Raw genomic sequence first — 20588 nt, forward strand, 5'->3', positions numbered from 1 at the left:
TGACAGATGAGAGCTGAGGGGCAAGAGCTCGCAGTGTCCGTGCCAGCCCGGCAGCCTCTCTCTGCTACACACTCGCTTTTCACAAAGGAAAACCATAGGAGATCATGAAATATTATGGTAGAGCAGCAGCATTAAAGAAAAAATGAAGAAAGAATCATTGTGTTGCTACTGAGGGGTTTTTTGCAAGAAAGATAAAACAATGCAAATTGTTATAAGCTTGTATTGTTATGCATAATAGGCAAAGTACAATTTATTTTTTGTTGTTTAGCTATGATCACTTAAGGTAAAGTAAGGTCTAAAACACACCATGAACAGACGAACAAAATCACCCACTTCAGATACGTTTTGATCAGACTTTTAATTGGACTTCACATAAATAACATTGTTTCATTTATATATAATTTTATATAATATATATTTCCCCCTCACAATTTACATCCTTCTCTGGCTTAAATTCTCTTTTTTAATATATGGAAACAATAAGCCTTGCCTCACAGCAAAGCTGCTCTTTTGTGCTGTATGTCAAGGTCCAAACGGCAGAAGAAGAGGCGCTTTTCTCTTTGTCAAAAAACAAAACATCTCCCCAGTTACACCAAACTAAAAGACAAAAAACCTATTGCATTGTCTCTAGGGTTTACACTGCACTACAAGGAGTGGGAACCTACTGAAGTTCATTCACTGTAAATATTTGAGATGAGACAGAGAAAAGCACGGCAAAGGATCTGATATGAATGAATGTGGTCATGAAGACTGGATGTTCTAGATGTCTCAAATTATATCTTTAAGAAAAAAGGAACAAAAGACATTGTCTGTAGATAACCTTCTCTAAGGATGGTGAAAAAGTCCTGAATCTGCAGCAAGGTCATAAAATCATGCAGTGACCCAGCCCAGTAGCCTGCACAGATGAGTTGAGCTTGTCAGTCCACGTTGCAAATCAACACGCTGCCATTGGAGCCTCTCTGACCGATGTTATTTAACAAGATGGCAGAATATCTGGATGCCAGTTAGAATTTACAAATTTTTCTGACAGAAAAAAAGAAAATCTATTATATTTTTCTGTTACTTATGACCCTAGGTTATCCTGTCAAAATAGCACTGCCCCAGTTTTCAGAATAAAGACACTGCAAGACAAAGTAAAGATGCTGCCAAACATTTGAGAAAACTTTGAATAATTTCTGAAATGTTTTAGCACAAATTCCAGTGTATTTTCACAGCTTAATACTTGCTAAATATTTGCACTAAAACCTTAAACATTTGATTGTCTTTGTCAGATAATTACCTGAATATCACGATGAAACAAGCTCAGTTGATCTAAAAGAATGCATGAACACAATCTAAATGATATGTTCCAGTCTGAACATAGACAAATGATCTGCAAAAGGGATCATAAAATGTAGCATGCATTTACTAAGACAAGCAAATCAAATGTCTGTGCAAAGACGAAGCACAGAGGGAAACACCATCATGCCATGACACAGTGACATACAGTTAGTGACAACCCTTTCCAAATAAAAAGTTATTTTTCTAATCAAGATTCAGAACATCATATCCCTTTTTAAAATCAAAAGAAAATACTTTTATTGCAATAGACTTTATTATGGCTATAACTAACCATAATTCAGATTTATTCAAGTTGTGGCTGAACACAATGAGCAGCCGTGCCAGTAGCCCTAGTTCATTCAAACCACACCTCTTCAAGGGCTCAACGTGTTTGTAAAAGTGCATCACAAATATTGTTGTGATTAATAATAAAGGTAAACCTAGGTAATTTTGTCTTAAATAACACATTTTTACCTTCTTATTCAATAAACGTCTTATTATACAGTTGAGTAGTCACATGATGCAAATGTCCCATTATCATGGAGCAACTTTCAGCTCCCTTAAACTTGGAAGTTCAGTACAAACCATTACAAATGGGATCAAATTTGGGAGGAAGATCATCAAAGGACAGACAGCTAGACATGGTCACTGATACCGGCGTAAAGCAAAGTAAAAACAAAGTGTCCAAAAAGTTAGCGCGGTGTAGGCAAAAGGTCCAGTATCCAACTGTGGACTGTATGAAGGCACGTCCACAATTAACTGGTAAACTGAAATAAACATACATCTTGTATGTAATTAGTGTTATTTGGACTTGTTGTCTATGGCTGAAGAAAGCTCTAAATAAAATCAAACTTAGATAAAGTCTAAGTCTAAAATAACAGGAAGACCACACAAGGTCATAAAACCATCTATGTCACTCATGAACTTGACCTAAACCAAACAGAATAGTGGTGTGCACTGCCAACACTTCTTTCCTCCCGTTTGTGTCCACATCGCTGAGTGAGAGCGCAGTCTCTTTTGCTCTTAACCTCTGACCTCTAGCCGGGTGCCCTTTTCCAGATGACCACTGGACTTTCTCTCAGTGACAATTCTTCATCCCGGTCAAGTAGGGCGACTCCTGCCGGCACAGCCCCATCTGCTGCTGCTGCTGCTCCTGGTGGTCCAAAGAGGTGCCCTCCACAAAATCTGGCACAGGGAGTCCTGAGAGGATCATGACCGACTTGTTCCAAATCATGAAGGTGGGCACGACCGGCAGAAGGAAGGAGATCTCGAAGGTGTGTATGTGCTGCGAGCTCATGGCGTCGTAGAAAGACAGCGAGTTGTTGTCGTAGTCCAGGAGCACGCCCAGCCTCCGCAGCTGCAGGCTCGCCTCCACCAGCATTTCCTTTCCGTCGTGCCGCACCATGAAGTTGTTGTTGCAGCGCGAGAACACCCACGACGACGAGTTCTTGCCGCTCCACTCGTTTTTCGGGGCTGATTTGTAGGCGACGCCGATGGCATACCTGCGGGGAGAGAACGTCGGGAAAATGAACTGGTGATGTTGAAACCAAAGTCTTTAGTGTCAGGGAACGTCATGCTGGGGACACACGAGACGGCAACAGGCCTGCGAGGAAGCAACGGCATCAAGGGCTGCACTTTTCACACAGCCAATTAGTGAAGCGAACGTAATTAGGCTAAGACTATACACTGTGATGTCTGAGTTTTGCATAATGGCCTAGATTTCAACTCCCAAAAATAGTTCAAACACATTTGCAAAAACATCTTATAAATTATAAAAGCTACTTTCAAAAAATGTTACAGCACTGTTTATTGCCAATGTTACTAAATCTATACAGTATTTGACACTCTTTTGGTTAATCCAGTGCGTGGTGAACCCCCTTAGAGGATAGAGAAGTTATCCATGTCCCCCACAGCCTCGAGATATTATATTGATTATAACTGAAATAGATATAAAAATAATAATGATCAAACAAACGCTAAAATATAACAGTAGCCTACTCTTTTAATTATATAAACACATTTTTAATACAAGTGTAGCTGTCTCAGAATTTGGCACTTTGCTTTATTTATGCAGGAAGCCTGAACAGAAACAATATTGCTCTGGAATGAGTCTTCCTCTCAGCTCCCACTTCTCGCGCTCCCCCAAAATGGACATGCCCCACACTTTGAGAAGCTCTGGGTTTGTCAATTCTGCACTGACACTTATGGAGTAAAACTAAGTCAAGTGTTTACCTTATTAAATGTAAGTCCCTGTGACGGTTAAATATGTATTTTTTGGGCTTCTTCACCTGTCGTTACTGGGCGGAAACCAACTTTGCAACATGGTCCCAACCCGAAGACATGTGTTTCTCTTTGACTTTTCAATAAAAAACTCTTTTGGTGTATTTTCAAGAGCTCAGGGGGGCTCTATTGCCAAAGTTACTTAGTTCTGCTTTAAAGTTGCACTGTGTAACTTTTTAGCCAAAAATTAGACTAAATTAAAAACATGCTGCTTGTATCACCACAAAATGGACTCTTACTTGGTGTAGCCTCCTTTTGCTGTTGTTCCTTTAACTATAATATGCCACTGGCAGATCTATCTCCATGAAGAATGTTCCGGAGTTTAACTTTCTATTTCCATGGAATCATGCAGGTTATTTTCCACCTCCAGAAAGTTAATAATAGTATTAAAGTAATTTTAATGGTTCTATTGTAATTCATATTCAGGAAAAAATAAGAAACTATTATTCTTAAACTAATGATACAACAAGTGCTTTTTGTGTTGCAATTGAATATTAGAAGGAATTCAACGAAAAACTGTGTCATTGGTTATAAATAATCACAAGAGTTTCAGGTTTCTGAGATTGTAAGATAATGGTGGAGCTGTTCGTACCATGTGGATGCTCCCAACAGAACCTCCCAGTAATGGCACCCGCTGTCGATGAAGACGTTGCCCGCGGAGCCGTAGGAGCCTGTTCCACTGAAGCGCTCGGGGGTGTGGCTCTTCTTCAGAGAGCTCTCGTCCTTTTCCATGGTTAGACAGTCGTTGGACAAGCGCAGCTTCTTATGAGCCGTCTTTGGGTCCAATTTAAAAGGCTGACCTGAGGAGGAAACACACAATATATAATCAGATCATGTCTCAAATGAACATCCATAACAGTTGATAATATATATATATTTTTAATTGTATGTACAGCACTTTGGCAAACTGCTTTTTTGTATTGGAAATTAAGTGATTCAAATGACATTCAGAGCCTGTCATGGTCAGGTCCCTCTGTACATTGTTGATCTGATCACACCTCACACTCCCCCTCGCTCACTGAGGTCTTTGGATCAGAAACTGCTGTTGGTTCCTCGCACTCGTTTTCAGACCAGAGGAGACCGATCCTTCCAGGCCGTTGAGTCCAGACTCTGGAATGATCTTCCGCTCTCCCTACGGTCACTGGACTCTGTTGTTGCTTACAGTTGTTTTAGAGACTGATTTAACTGTGTGTATATGTGTTGCTCACTGTAAGTTTTTTGTGTTTTTCTTATTTTATTCTGTGTTTTTGTGAAGCTCTTTGTGACTTCTGTCTGTGAAAGATGCTATACAAACTTACTTACTTACATCTGAGACCCAAAGTTCTTATTTTACTATTAGACTCGTGAGTCAGATAATCTACTCTAGTGAAAAGGCTGACAAGACAAATATTGACTTTCTATATTGGAGTTATAGAAACTGTACTTTCTAAATTTGTAATCCTGGATAAAGTTGTCTGTAAGACTGAATAAGAAACAAGGAGACATAAAATAGATTTTTCCAGCACTTTACAGCAATAAGAGCAAATAAAGTCTGGTGAGAAGTGCTGGCTGAGAACTCACAGGGAGAGACAGAGGAGAGTGTTTTAAATACAAGGGCGAGTGTCTGCACTTCAAAGCTGTGGGCTGCCTTTGGTAAAAAAGACTTCCTAACAGCAGCGGACACCACCCGGCTCTCTCCTCTGAGCCGCCAACACACGGATGGGAAATGAACTGAAAGACACAGCCTTCACTTGCTCCGTGGCAGGTCAGAGTGGTCCATTCGCAGCAATTTGTACTTTTGACTTTTCAATTCAGGTAACAGTGACAGCAGTAATCTACGAGAAAAGGCCTGCGAAAGTGAGGGAGAAACATAAATTGATACCAAAATAAGAGCTGAGAAAGAGAGAAACAGACAGAAAGAGAGCGGGATCATGCCTGGGTCCCTGTCTCCTTTCAGCTCTGACATTTAACTATGACACCCCTCAACTCCTCCTTCAGACTCCCACGGCTTAATGACACAATGAGGGCCGGCTCCCCCTCTCTTCTATCTATCCTTCACCTTCATCATTGCTTCTCATGTGACTCTCTCTCCTCCAATAATCCATGTGGGGAGTGTGTGTTAACGCATGTGGATATGAGACGTCCAGACCAATGTGCTGCTGGCAGCCAATTACATTAATGCGCTCTCTTCTTTGAACTGCTTATCGCTGCCAGCGCAGCCATTTCCAAACACTGCCGCTCTGTCATGGCTTTTGAGGCTGACTCTGGGGACAGTGGGCTGGGATCCAGGGCTGCACGTGAGGCCGAGGACATCACATAAACACATTTAAACAGCCAAAGGAGAGTGCAAATGTTATGAACTAATGCCAGTAAGATTCGAAACAAGGTCATGCATGAGAAGTTCACCACAGCCAAAGTCAGCGATTTGAAAATGTTAGCTACAGTTCATCTAAACACAAACTAGTCATTTACAGTAAGTTGTTAGTTGGTATTCAAGTCCATTAAACTACTCTAAGATGTGAACTGTGCCAGTTATTCACACAAATAAATGTAACTTCTCCTTGACATAATTCTTGTTCCTGTTCCCATTGCACACGGATGACCTTCCTCTGACCTTCCTCTGGACAATGGCTGAGATGACGACAGATTTTGGGAGATAACTATGAAATGTGACCTGAATTGAGGGGCCAACACTTGCCAACATGTATCCCTTGGTGCAGAGGGTCTTCACCACTCGGTCTCTAACGTGAAGGAGAAATAAGAGAATTAAATATGAATAAATATGAAAAAATAAAAATCTATTTCTTTTTATTTGTCATATTTCTATTTTGATTCACATGAAGGAAGGAAAGACTGAAGGCTGCTTGACTGGGCTGTTGAAGCGTGACATCTGGAACTGCCACTGTGTGACCCGGATTTCTCATTGACCTCAAATATTGTAGTTAAAGCAAAACCACATAACATTCTGCAGGTGATTCAATAGAAATAAGACAGGAGTGTGTTGGGTCAGGCCTTGGCGATGCCTTTTTACCTACAACAGTGGGAGATTTGGACTCGGCTGAAAAGAATATGCTGTTACTTTGAATCAGTCCCAGAATGGCAGCCACACTGGTGTGTGTATGCCATTCATCCAAACAACACATCATTAAACAGAGGTATTCATTAGTGCCAATCAGATCCATTCTCCACACACTCTAATTTAACAAAACATACACTAGATAATTAATGCTGTAGCAATTTTTATGCAATAAGGCCAAATTGCATAGCAGTAAATAGATATAGTGCTGAGATATAAAATACAAACCTGTTGCATTATTTGACCCAAGAGACAAAATAAATGTTTATATATATATTAAACTATCAGCTAACAACCTAAACCCACTAGTAACATTCAGGTTATTCTAATCCTTAAAACTCTACTGTTTCCTTCTTTATACAATCTAGAAATCATTTGTCTTTTGTTAAAGTTATTAGAATTCTACAAATGTCTTCACTCACCAAATTAAAAAAAGCACATCGAAAACATTTAGTGAACAGCAAAACCATTTACCTCATTTCATTGTGTTCCACTAGAATCAACTTTACTTCCACACAATCATTTCAGACCAAGTATTTTTCTTTTGTTACTTTGTTTAACTGGGGAATACATTTCCTGCATGAATAAACCATTACAGCAAAAAGGAAATCAGTCTTGTAAAAACACTGAGGGCAATTCCACACAACTTTTACCTGCTCTGACATTCTTGGCCGCCTGCAGCTCCCAAACAAGCCATGACTTTAGAGCGGGGCTGTGGGGCAATGACTGATGCAAATCTAATCACATTACATCTTACGTCATGTTGGCATGTCAAGGAATGATACATTGATCTGGCAGTTCTTTCCAAAATGACAGACTGATCTACACTTCAGGTGGTACCAGATAAATGTATAGAAAAATAAAAACTGCACTATTATTAACCAACATTGCAGTGTGAATTAACCTGAGACAAGTGTCATGAAAGAACTCTATTTTAATTGTTACTTTTTGGAAGAGAAAAAGGTTCAAACAAGCACAATGCAGTAAATGTAACCATAATATAACATAAGTCAGTATGAGTATCTTCATGACTGGGTATGGTTGCATTCAGGCATTGGTTTCTCATGTTTCTATGGGTCCTTCTCTCATATCACGTCTAAGGAGCTATAATTCAGTTGGTCTGAGTGAAACTTTTTCAATTTTTTATCTGAAATGAAAAATGTTTTATGCTTTAATGTGAGTGTCCGGGTCAGAGTTGTTTCTGTATTTATTTTCACAAACGTCCATCCACATTTCACATCACTTTCTTTTCTGTCATGTCACTCTCATGTCGCTTCCACAGCATCATCATCATCATCATCATCATCATCATCATCATCATCATCATCATCATCATCTTCATCATCATCATCATCATCATCATCATCATCATCGCTCTACCTCCTACTGTTTACTTTAGGGGCTGTGCAGCTTGAGGCCTGTCATCACAGATGCATGCTGGGTAAATATTATCACAGGCTCCTTTAGCAGACGGTAAAGAGCAGCATGTCCTCCTGGAGCATGATGATACTGTAAGAGACTTCTGGACTAGATTCATCCTCCTCCAGCAGGAACTAAAGTCTGAGAACACGTGCAGAGGATGAGACGTTTGCTCATGTCACGATTACAGGCAATAATGAGCTCCCAAACAACACTTTAGTCAGTCTCCTCATGGCAACAAAATATTTTTTAGATATCATTTTTAGTTTAGATTAAAGACAAGGCATACTTAATAACGCATCCCCAACATAAGTTCATGGATGAGCCAAAACTAACTCCGTTAGTGAGTGCGAGCTTTAACAAATGGTTTCTGACTCATTTAAAATGAACTGAGAGTCTGCGCCTTTCCTTGGCATCCACTCTCCTTCTCTCCCTTCCTCACTTGCTCCTTCAGCACCGCTCGCCCCTCAGGAGCTCAGGGCAGGGAGGAGCTGAGCAGAAGGGGAGGAGCTGAGCAGAAGGGGAGGAGCAGAGCAGAAGGGGAGGAGCAGAGCAGACTTGGAGGAGCAGAGCAGACGTGGAGGAGCAGAGCAGATATGGAGGAGCAGACGGGGAGGAGCAGAGCAGACGGGGAGGAGCAGAGCAGACGTGGAGGAGCAGAGCAGATGTGGAGGAGCAGAGCAGACGGGGAGGAGCAGAGCAGACTTGGAGGAGCAGAGCAGACGTGGAGGAGCAGAGCAGATGTGGAGGAGCAGAGCAGACGGGGAGGAGCAGAGCAGATATGGAGGAGCAGACGGGGAGGAGCAGAGCAGACGGGGAGGAGCAGAGCAGACGGGGAGGAGCAGAGCAGACGTGGAGGAGCAGAGCAGACTTGGAGGAGCAGAGCAGACGTGGAGGAGCAGAGCAGATGTGGAGGAGCAGAGCAGACGGGGAGGAGCAGAGCAGATATGGAGGAGCAGACGGGGAGGAGCAGAGCAGACGGGGAGGAGCAGAGCAGACGTGGAGGAGCAGAGCAGACTTGGAGGAGCAGAGCAGACGTGGAGGAGCAGAGCAGATGTGGAGGAGCAGAGCAGACGGGGAGGAGCAGAGCAGACGGGGAGGAGCAGAGCAGAAGGGGAGGAGCAGAGCAGAAGGGGAGGAGCAGGCACGAGTTCTTTGCATGTTAAACTGAAACATGTGTTTAATTACACTCTGACTCATATTCACTGAAAGAAGAGCCTAATGAGGAAATGAATTAAGATGCCTAAATGCAGAGGAAACACAAGACCACAGTCAGCCTTCTATGAGCCTCAACTGGCCCATGATCATTTCTTGACCCTGTCTGACTAAATAAGAAAGAAGACAGAAGTTGCAACTCTCAAACAATGTTTTTGCATGTAACGCAAATCAGCCAATAAAGTTTTGTGTTGAGGAAGTTTGTAGAGAGAGTGTGATTTTCTGATCCGTCCAAAAGCAAAATTCTGGTCCACATCCGATGTCAGCTTAAAAACAACTTGAAAAAGCAATAAAATATTTCAATTCATTTTAATACTAACATTAGGTTATGATATCAAACAGAAGGAATAATATTAGAAAACTCACTTTGCTTCACCTCAACAAACTTGATACAAACTGATACAAAACTCGACCACAACAATTTTAACAAAAAAAAATCAAATATATGACCATGTTTTAAACTGCCTTAAACTGTCTCCAATGGTTCCCAGTGAAAGAACTGATTTCCAAATAGTTTGCAGCCCTCTTCCCTTAAACACATTCTGACTAATATCACTGCGATCATCTGAACATCTGAGTCTTACAGTTCCAGAGTGAACTCTTGATCTGCTCAGAAACTGTAAACCTCTCTCACTATTACTCACTTAAACCACAGCTTTTGAGTAGCTAATTTATGATGTCACTCTTGCGTTACCTGAATGAATACTTCCTCTTGTTGCTTATGCACATTGAGTCAGGTAACATAAACTTAAACTTCTTCAACCTGTAATGTTTTGATGCTGAAATAGAACATGCAGCCGACCCATTGACCCAACAGTCAAAACCAGACACTAAATGAATGGGCCAAATGACACTTTCTAAGATATGGTCTGATGGATGTTCTGCAAATGTATTCTGCAGCATAATGCAAAAGATTATATTTTAATAATGGTTGGATTTATTATGATTTATCTCCATATAATATTACATTTAATAACTCTTGGGAAAACAAGATTCAGTGAACACGGAAATTAAACTAAGGATAAGACTGGACTATCTATAACCTGGGTTTAATCTAATCAGACCGTGAACTGAACTGAACTGTGCAGAGTTCATGAACACACCACTAAATATAATACATCAGCTATTAAAGACATGGCAACAAAAGAATAGGCTCAATGAATCGAATAAGATCAAAAATAAGATGGATAACAGCAAATAAGTAGCAAACATTTCCTCCGTATCACAAACTTGCACAAATATCACCTTATTTGATAGTTTACACAACTTTTTTCAGCCCTTTTTGTAGCATCCGTTACTATAAACAATATACGCTATTGAAATGTTGTATTTCTCCAATCCAACATTCATGATATCATCTAATTTTATATATATTACCCACCTCTAATCTGAAACCATTGCTGCTTTTATCATTTAATGGGGCCCGGAAATGCAAAACTACTAATATTACCACTTTGAGGAAAAATAAATCTGATAACTTTGCCTGAACAAGTAAAAAGTACTATTATCCTTTGTTATAATGTCCATTACTGTTGTGCACTGTACCAGCAAGGCCTTTCTTCCAAAATAAAAAGTCCCAGTGTGGGTTTGTGTACTTGTGAGTGCTCTCTGGACAGTATTGTATTAATGGATAAAAGCTCTGTATGGAGGCCTTGTCTGCACACACTCACCCTGCAAAGAGCTATTCTGTGTCTCCTTTTCATTCAACACTCTGCCTTTTGCACTCTCCGCGTGACACTTTTTATCCACTCGGATCTCCCACCTCTTTGTAGCGTGCCACAGTAAAACCCGGTCATGATTTTACTCAGTTGGTCAAAGCAGGTAAAAGGGTCAGAGGCAGCTTTCTGTGTCATTCTTAATTCATACAAGTTACTTCACATGTTGGCTGTGGCGTCGCTGTACTAGAGTGTAAATGTTCACTTTGGTCCACTTTCACTGCAGTGTGAGCTTAAATTGACCCAAAAAGCCACAGAGAGCTTCCTTCCAAAGTCTAGAAACATGACCTTACTTTAAAAGATGTAGTGATGCCAAAATAGAACCATGTAGGCAATGTACGCTGGAACCATTACTGGCCTTTAATGAAGAAGGCAACATTTAACCAAATACCGTATTTTCGCACCTTTTTTCATAGTTTTGGCCGGGGTGCAACTTATACTTATATTTATACTTATATACTCCGGAGCGACTTATATGTGATATTATTTGTTATTTTCACAGTTGCAACCGCATTAACTTATATATGTTTTTTTCTTCTCTATTATGCATTTTTTGGCTGGTGCGACTTATACTCCAGTGCGACTTATATATGTTTTTTTCCTCTCTATTATGCATTTTTTGGCTGGTGCGACTTATACTCCAGTGCGACTTATATATGTTTTTTTCCTCTCTATTATGCATTTTTTGGCTGGTGCGACTTATACCACGGTGCGACCTATAGTCCGGAAAATACGGTAATATGAGTTGGCTTCATAACAGACAACAAGCAAAGAGAAGACATATGCTTTTCTTCTGGTATGTAATATATATGATATGAAACTTTAACTATTTTACATTTGGCTTATTGTAAACCACAATATGGAAAAAATACTGGCCAAGGTCAAGACTGACAAGTTTACCTGAGCCACTGCTGGAATGATGGTTTAATGCAGAATGTGATGCAGAACTAATTAAGGATGTGTAAAAATAACTTAAATGAGTAGTGTTTTTTTAATCCACCCTCCTAACCATAGGACGGTGCTGCATTGACCACGCAGTCCTGTACGTTTAAACTCAGTAGGTGAATCTTGATAGGAGAGAAACTTTACCCTTGGGAGGAAGAGTACAGATGGTAAAGGACTCGGGCCAGAGACTGAGGAGAGGGCACCAAAAGAGCAGCTCATGTGCCATCGCCAGGGGTAAAGGAGACACAGATGGGGGTTAGACCGGGACGAGCAAGTTCTAACACCAAAGAGGAAAAATACAAAGCCTATTTTAAACCAGGATCCACCACTTTACAGCTTCATACATTTGGGTGAACTTTTGTCAGCTCTGATTGAATGCAAATTGAGTTCTTGGGAGGTTAAATATAATCCAATTTAACTTGAGGCTTTTTGGCACGGCTTGCAGTTCTTCGTGCTGTGTCTTTGCAAGCGATATTAAGTCAGTGTTCAGTAAAAAAAAGATGCACCGTCTTGAGAAACTTTAACGTCTCTTTCCATTTTAGTAAAACATGCGACTGAATAAGTGTGTTCATTTTTCTTTGAAAGCGGTAGGACATAATGGAGGGCAAACTAGTGGATAGAGGGTGGATATTTGTGAAGTAGGACAGTCACGTTTGATCCTTTCTTTTTAAAATCCATGCACTTAAGATTAATTTTCTGAAATGCAACAAATTATATGAAAGTAAAAGAGTGTAAGTCCAATGACAGCCTTTTCAGCTCAGAGACACCGCACAGACAAACGTACAGAGGCCCCTCATGGCTCTACCACACACTGTTTGGTCCAAAGTTTAATCTGTATCCTCATAACCAAATACTAATTACACAGTTGCAGCTTTTATGTGTTTTAGCGTTTTCACCACGAAAAAATTAACATATTTGTCATGTCCCACTTCATCAATAGCACCACAAAGAAATCTGACCTGAGACCAACTTGTGTTTGAGAAGGAATAACCAACTTCTGTGTGCAGAATCTCAATAAAAATGCATCACATTCAAGACGTTGGCCTTTCTTTTAAAACAAAAAATAAGCTGCATTTGCAACAAACTAAGTGGTGGTTGCAAAAGGTAGTTTTAGCAGCAGTGGTATTGGTAGGATTTGAAGTAATCGTTCATTCAACTTAATTATTGACTGAAATAACGTTGCCTCTCGAACCCAGCACAATGTGGCTTATTGCTGTATTTCTATAACTTACGCGTTTTGCTGCATCTGTACTTCTTGTTGCTGCTTTCTACTTTTGAAGCCACTGTCTGAAATATGATGAGCTTAGCCAAAAGCCCCCAGAGTCTCTCATCTTAAAAAATGTGACAGCTAAAGACTCCACTCCAGCCTCAGACTGAGAGAGCGACTTCCAAGTACAAAAAGAAGCAGAAGCAGAAGAAATGGTGCTTATGAGGAGAGGACTATAATAAGACTGTCAGAGATATTTGTGATCAGATTGTGACCCATTTTAATGCGAAACATAGTACGAGAAGAAATGACAAAGGCACTATGCATACCAATGTATTTTGGAAGTAGAGGATGGATAGAACTGGTAGTAGAAGGTTTTATCAGTACAACAACTCTGAAGTTGTTAAAACAACCACATAAAACATGTTCTTGTGCTGTGAGGGGAACCAGGAGCATAGCCTCAAGTGACAGTAGTACATTCAGTTCATAAAGGATATTTCATTTACAATAGTTGTCTATATCATATCCAAAAATGTCATACATCATTTTGATAAAGACACCCTCAAAACTCCATACAATTTCAACATCACAATGATGATATTTTCCTATTTGTCCCATTTGACAATACAATGTGGTTTCTTATTCACATTGTTTTACAGAGGTCATATTTGTGTGTTGTGTTGAATTTACATTAGTTTTTACAATTCGAATCTTTAGTGTATTGAGTTTTTGATGTGCCTAATATCAATGGCACTTAATATAGACATCAAATTGATCTAAAATCTGAAATTGAAGTGAGCAGAGGCATGTTAGAGTAGACCATAATACACTTTTGAATTTCTAATAAAAATGTGCTTGTTACATTGAAATAACTATGAAGAGGCGGGGCTAATCAATTCTACAGTTTTGAACAGGAAGTCATGGGACGATACTGTACTTTACAATGAACAAACTATAAAATGATGATCTACTCACGTTATAGTTCAATACTGCCTGAAAAAGCACAATACGTCTACTTTAAAGAGCATCTTTCACTCAGCAGCACATCTATCTGTTTGCTTTTCCCCATACATTCTCCTAAAATTGGAGACGGAAGAGCCCACACCCTGGACAGTTTTATGACAGATGTTGAGTTGTCGTCCGTGTCATTTTCTCTCCATCTGTTGACGCTCCCGGCTACAAACCAGCCCCACATCTCATGGAGACAGTGGTTAGTAAGAACTCCAGAAGACAGTTAATTCCCCGATTAGTAACATGTCCCAGAGGCCGACTGACCGGCTGAAACATGCTCTGGGTCACAGCAGCAGATGTCCTCTTACACCCACACAGGTGTAAGCCTCTTTAAGGACACTCCAGACTCACGTCCAACTGCAAAATATATGACTTTAGGCTCCCTGAACTTTCAGACCAACAGCTCGGCAGGAAATTGAATAATAAAACCCAAATCTCTGTTGAAAACTGGAAGCCATAAAAGGAAATAAAGCTGCATCAGTAAAAGATATATCCCTGATGTTAGAAGATTTATCATTTATAACCTCTTTCAAAACTGTAAACTTATCCATAACTGAAGCTGTAACGATTGAACATGTATTGAATCTATTTTGATGCTTGAGTCACGATAAAGTGAACTTCAGCTAAACTTGACAAATATTCATTTTAGTCACATTTTTCTGCTTTGCCAAACCTGTCTGTACCTCTCTCAACAGCGTCACACACTGCAGGCTGTTCCTGTCAAATTACCCTGCCATTTCTTACCCAGCAGAGAAGCAGAAATAACAGTTAATCCTGACTGGCTGCAACTCTCCAAAAAGAAATAGAGGAGGAGGCTGCAAGCTGTGTTTAAGCTCATTATGCAGTGATGCAGTGGATTATATACAGTCTATGAGCTGCAAGTTTGTTCACAGCTCTAATGTTGCCTGAGGAGAACTTCGATCACTCCTGCACCTGCCAGCTTCACTTTGACAGGTGCAGAATGAGAAACATGCACAGGCAAAAAGCCAATCACGTTGGTATGGAAGAGAAAAAGTGAGAACAAATTAGTAGGAGCCATGTTGTGTGTGTGTGTGTGTGTATGTGTGTGCGTGCGTGTATGTGTGTGTGTGCGTGTGTGTGTGTGCGTGTATGTGTGTGTGTGTGTGTGTGCGTGCGTGTATGTGTGTGCGTGTGTGTGCGTGCGTGTATGTGTGTGTGCGTGTGTGCGTGTATGTGTGTGTGCGTGTATGTGTGTGTGTGTGTGTGCTTGTGTGTATGTGTATGTGCATGTGTGTGTATGTGTATGTGTGTGTGTATGTGTATGTGTGTGTGCGTGTGTGTGTGCGTGTATGTGTGTGCGTGCGTGTATGTGTGTGTGTGCGTGTGTGTGCATGTATGTGTGTGCGTGTGTGTGCGTGCGTGTATGTGTGTGTGCGTGTGTGCGTGTATGTGTGTGTGCGTGTGTGCGTGCGTGTATGTGTGTGTGTGCGTGTGTGTGTGTGTGCGCGTGTGTGTGCGTGTGTGTGTGTGCGCGTGTGTGTGCGTGTATGTGTGCATGCGTGTATGTGTGTGTGCGTGTGTGTGTGTGCGTATAAAAAAATGCCACCTGACACTCAGGAGCATACAATCTGTAACTCCCTTTACTACATACATACATTAGCAATTTAACACATTTATGGTAGAAGATTTCAGTCTACTTAAGTCTGTCACTTATTGTTAATAATAGATGGAACATAATATTTTGGGCTCAGTATTCATTGTGTGTCGTTTATTTTTGCACTAGTGGGAAATATTTTGTTATGTTTATGTAGTACAGATTTAAAGCTTTAAACTAAAGTGTTTTATTCCCATTCATAGTAAAAGGTATTGCTTTTTTGAAAAGGGTTTACTTGGATTCTGCGGATTTAGAATGATAATGTCTTAGGGATAAAGCAGTTTCAATATTATTGTTTATTTTGCTGCAGCAATATACCGCACTTCTGAATGAGTTACTGTGACAGGCTCTTCTCTGCTGCGTCTCAGGCCAAACTCAGACAAAGATGTGCAATCAGGTTTGTTTAGTTCAGTGACACATGGCAAAAGCTTGTGGTCAACTATCATCAAACGTCTCTTCCCTCAGAGTTAAGCACTTCACTCAATGATTCTGCAAAAACCTTCAATATTTTTCAATGTCACGAGATATTTCCCGCTTTCTTTTTACTCGTAAGCAGCCATGTTAGTTTCAACCACAATGCGTGCCCCTGATTGGCTAATCCACCTGTCAATCACAGTCATCTGAATTCAGGGATCGCTGTCCAGACTCACATCTTTTTAAAGTATTGGTGTAAATTCTCGCAGCGTCAGGCAGATGCAGTAATGGGAGGAAACCCGTTCAACTTTGAAACCAAAAACGAGCGTGACAAGCCCAGAACAACCTCAAAATAATCAATTCCAACTCTTCCATTTGCCCCCCACAGTTCCAACATGGGACACACATTTCCCGCTTGACTCACTGTTGGTCTTGAGGCGCGCCGGCTCACTGTTGCGGCTCCCTGCCTGGTTGATGGCCTTGACAAAGAAGATGTAGCGGGTGCCACTCTGCAGACCGTGCACCGTGTAGTGGTTCTGCTTGATATTGGGGACGATCATCCAGCTGTCGGCGGAGTTGTACAAACCTGCCACACAAACACACAAACAGCACATGGTGACACTTTGAGGGCCACATCAAACCACAAACCAGCGGGATTGCTTTTGCACGACCTTGGACGCATATTGTTTATTCTAAAAAAAAGTCTGAAGCGATTCATCTTGAGAAGTTTTTAAAGATGTTTGAGCCCACACAATTGTACTACTTTATAACACAAGTTTGACTGAAGAGCCACTGAGGACTTTTGCAATCCACACACCTTTTATAGAACAGTGTAAATAGTAAATAGTCCTTTAGGCAAACACAAAACAGTACACGGTAATACAAAGAAAGCAGCATAATATGATAATAGCGTTTGTGATGTGTGGAGTGACATAAAGAGCCTTGTTGGTTATACGATCCTGAAAGAGGACGTGCTCTGTGCGCCCTCTCTGCCCTGAGCCGTGCCCTCTGGATGCACGGTGAATTATTGAACGAGATGGCAACAGCATGCATAAGTAATAGGCCAGAGTCTGCTTGTAAATATAAATACTTCACAGACGCGCAAATAAGGGCTTTTATATGTGAGTGGCTTTAAGTATGAATGAGGAGGGCGGGACTGGCCGTGGTAAAAGCTATATTCCTGATGACTTCCACAAGATGTTATGAGACAAAGTAAGAGGGGCTTTCATCTCTTTTATAGGTTTGGAGCAACACAATGTGGGCCATCTTCTGCGCTCCCTTGTGCTCCTCATGCGCTGATACAACAGCAGGAGTCCGATTATTAAGACAATAGAGTGAATAAAAGACAATTAAAGCAAAGGTTACGATGTGTATAATCGGATAAATGGAGAGTATGTGGCATGCACTCTTATTGTTTTAAAAAGGAACTACGAGCACAACTGAACCTGTGTCAGCAGTGCCTTAACTAGAGAGAGGACAGACAAATGTGTCTCCCTCAGTTTATGGTCAGGCCATGTCTCCTGATCAACGCAGAACCCCCAGAATGCCCTCTCTGAGCAGCAGGGGTGCACTGCAAATTAGCTTTGAGCTAAATCCAGTGTATTTACAGCATTAGCTGTTCATCAATCCATACTGTCCCATTCAAATAAATAAATAAATTAAAAGTAAGATTCATGATTTGTGCCGGTTCTGGGCTTCAGGCAGTGGACTTCAGCATTGAAACTGGCAAACGAGAGACTCAGGAGAGGCTCAATCTGATTTCTGATCGGATATTTGTCCGGAGAAACAAAAGACCTGATTTGTTTGAATAATTTGAAATACAAAAAAAAAAAAAACTATTATGAGGCAAAGTTGGTAACAGTTATATCTAAATAAAGACTGTGAAAAAGCCAATCAAACCAGACGTGCAAACCAGGTCATCAGGGCACATACAAAGTCAAAGTTGTTTTTTACTCTTTACATGTTTTTTATAAAAGCAACAGTGAGTTCAGATCCTGACAAATGGCAGTGTTTTCTGCCTTTGCCTCTGAGAAGAGCAGCGAGTGAGCGCTAGAAGGGACAGGGACATTTAGGGACTGTGCTCAATAAAATGAGTAATGAGTTGCTAATAATATTACATCTAAAATGCAGCAGAATACAGGAAATTATGGGTTAGTTCAATTAGATCAATGGGTTTGGATGGATTGGAGCACCACTGGCTCTTCCAGCTTAGGCAACACTAATGGTGTAATAAGATGTTACTGTCGTAGGAAAGACAGAGAATATGGACAAAGCAGAGTTAAACCACAGATTCTCAAATGTGCAGTAATTATTCTGTGATGCAGGTTATTTTAGCCCCATTTACAAGTACACAAGTGTCAACACAAACTGCCTCTTCCAGTCCTTTCAACATTGTCCTCCACTGACAGCTGTCCCTGTTGTTATGAAAATGTTTCCGCCCACCTGTCGTTCAGACTCTTTCTGGAGACTGGCTCCAACATTCTGTGGGTTTTAAAAAGCTCACATGGAAAATGCTGCTTTCCATTTTCAAAGCTTTTGATCTCGACAGCACCTCTTCCTTTTTAGCAACATCAAATGAGGTCAGCACCATGTGTAGTATCACTGCTCCAGCTGCGGAGATGGAGATGGGCTTTTGGACACTCAAGTGGACAAGCTGATGCGGAAATGACTGAGGATTTGAAATGGGATGAAGTACATCAATTTGAACAAGGAATGATAACAATTGTTTTTCATTCTCATATTATGCTACTACGTTATGTGTTTGACTAGTAAAGATGCATTTGAAAACAACAGAGATTTTTATGAAAACAAAGTCATTTCCTGAGCTCTTTAAAACCATGGTTGTGAATAGAAATAGTGTTTAAAGAAGACACATTATGCTCCTCTGCTATAGTCTTGTCTATGACAGCCGTGCGTCATTATTTTATCATTTGGACATTTTAAATTGCACTATTGATCAAAAACGGCTAATAAAAAGAAACAATTCTGGTCACTTCTGGCTGAAAGTCTGATTTTTGAATAGAACGATATGACTTGAGAGAAATTAGTTTCCACAGACGTCAAGAAAGTTTTTGTAAAGCAATGGTCAATGGTGATTTTGCATAAAACGTCCCCTTTCACGTGGGATGTACTTTAAGATGATAAATATATATTTTCTTTTGGGATGACATGGAATAACATAGACTTTATGTTTTACTTACATATAAATAAATTAAAATATTTGTTTGAGAATGACGTGTCTAAATGAAATGCCCTCAGTATAATTAACGGTGACACTCGGCACATACAGAGCATGTCCCAGTGCAGTCTCAGCTGAGGCGCACAGACAGTGGAACATGACAACAGATAAATCCTGCTGGGCGTCTCAAACACTGTGGAGATCTGAAGACAGAGGCTTTTACCCTCTCAGCGCCGTCGTCCTGCCTGCTGCGATACCAACTCTCACTCTTTTATTATTATATTAACTTCACCACAGGACGCTGCTCAGGAACAGAAGCTGGTGGAACAGAGACGGCAGCAGATAAAGCACATTACAGCTGTGCTTGTGTGGTCCTAGAAAATATAATCCAAGGAACTAAAGACAGAAGTTTGGATGTGGAAAGTTTAGTTTAGTTTAGAAATTTGAGTATGTACAAGGTTATGACCCATAGATTGAATTTTGCACAAAATCTCAACGTAAATGCGCCCAAATAAATTAAACACATACAAAATATATACTTATTATTGTGCCTAGTATTCTGGCATTGGGTTATATTATTCATTGTAAGTATCTTAATTCTTAACTTCTTTACTACATACTTTAGTTTACAAAGTGCATTTCTCCATTGATAGATCTCAGTTTGTTCTTGATGACCTCTTGTGGCACAAACACACACTTGTCCTGCACTTACCCTTTAACCTCTCTCATGGGAAGAACGGATCAGAGAGAGAACTTAACCACTTGGCAGTGAAACCAGTGGTAAAAACTCAGTAGAGTGTTCTGTGTTTGTTTCTATCTCTGTGGTGAATCTCGGAGGACTTTCTGTGGCTCTAGTGCCGCTGAAATGTATCTTGATGTTTCAAACGGTTAGGGCACTTTAGAAGGAGAAATGCCAGCAGGCTCGGGGGGAAAAGGAGCAGAGATGATGACAGGATGAAGGAGCACAGGAAAGTGGAGTGCACAGGTGTAGAGTGAGCTTTTTTCTGGATTATTTACTTTAATCATGTCCTTCGAACACCAAGTGGCAGAGAGGCAATTTACACCTGACCTATGCACCTGTAATCGAACGTAATCCACACAGTGCGTCATCCTGTCTAGACTGGTAAATACTGCTATGTATTGCTACTATTTTTGTCATGAAACTGACATTTCAAACTCGATTTCACTTGGGAAATGTCAATTATTGTATATAT

General features: G+C 40.6%; 1 protein-coding gene across 3 annotated transcripts in view; it reads right to left on the reverse strand.

Moving 5' to 3' along the window:
* Nucleotides 1–339: 339 nt before the first annotated feature.
* Nucleotides 340–20588, reverse strand: part of mid2 (midline 2) — a 150645-nt gene continuing 130396 nt past the window's right edge. For all 3 annotated transcript variants that reach the window (XM_072437724.1, XM_072437725.1, XM_072437723.1), the window contains 3 exons: nucleotides 16621–16782; nucleotides 4193–4400; nucleotides 340–2822 (listed from right to left, as the gene is read on the reverse strand). In XM_072437724.1, the coding sequence (XP_072293825.1) occupies nucleotides 2399–2822; nucleotides 4193–4400; nucleotides 16621–16782 (794 nt within the window). In that variant the 3' untranslated portion in view covers nucleotides 340–2398. The remainder of the gene's footprint in view (nucleotides 2823–4192; nucleotides 4401–16620; nucleotides 16783–20588) is intronic.

Source organism: Eucyclogobius newberryi, unplaced genomic scaffold (genome assembly GCF_026437365.1).
Source record: "Eucyclogobius newberryi isolate DKJ021-1_F unplaced genomic scaffold, fEucNew1.0.hap1 SCAF_11, whole genome shotgun sequence".
In the NCBI taxonomy this organism is placed as follows: Eukaryota; Metazoa; Chordata; class Actinopteri; order Gobiiformes; family Gobiidae; genus Eucyclogobius; species Eucyclogobius newberryi.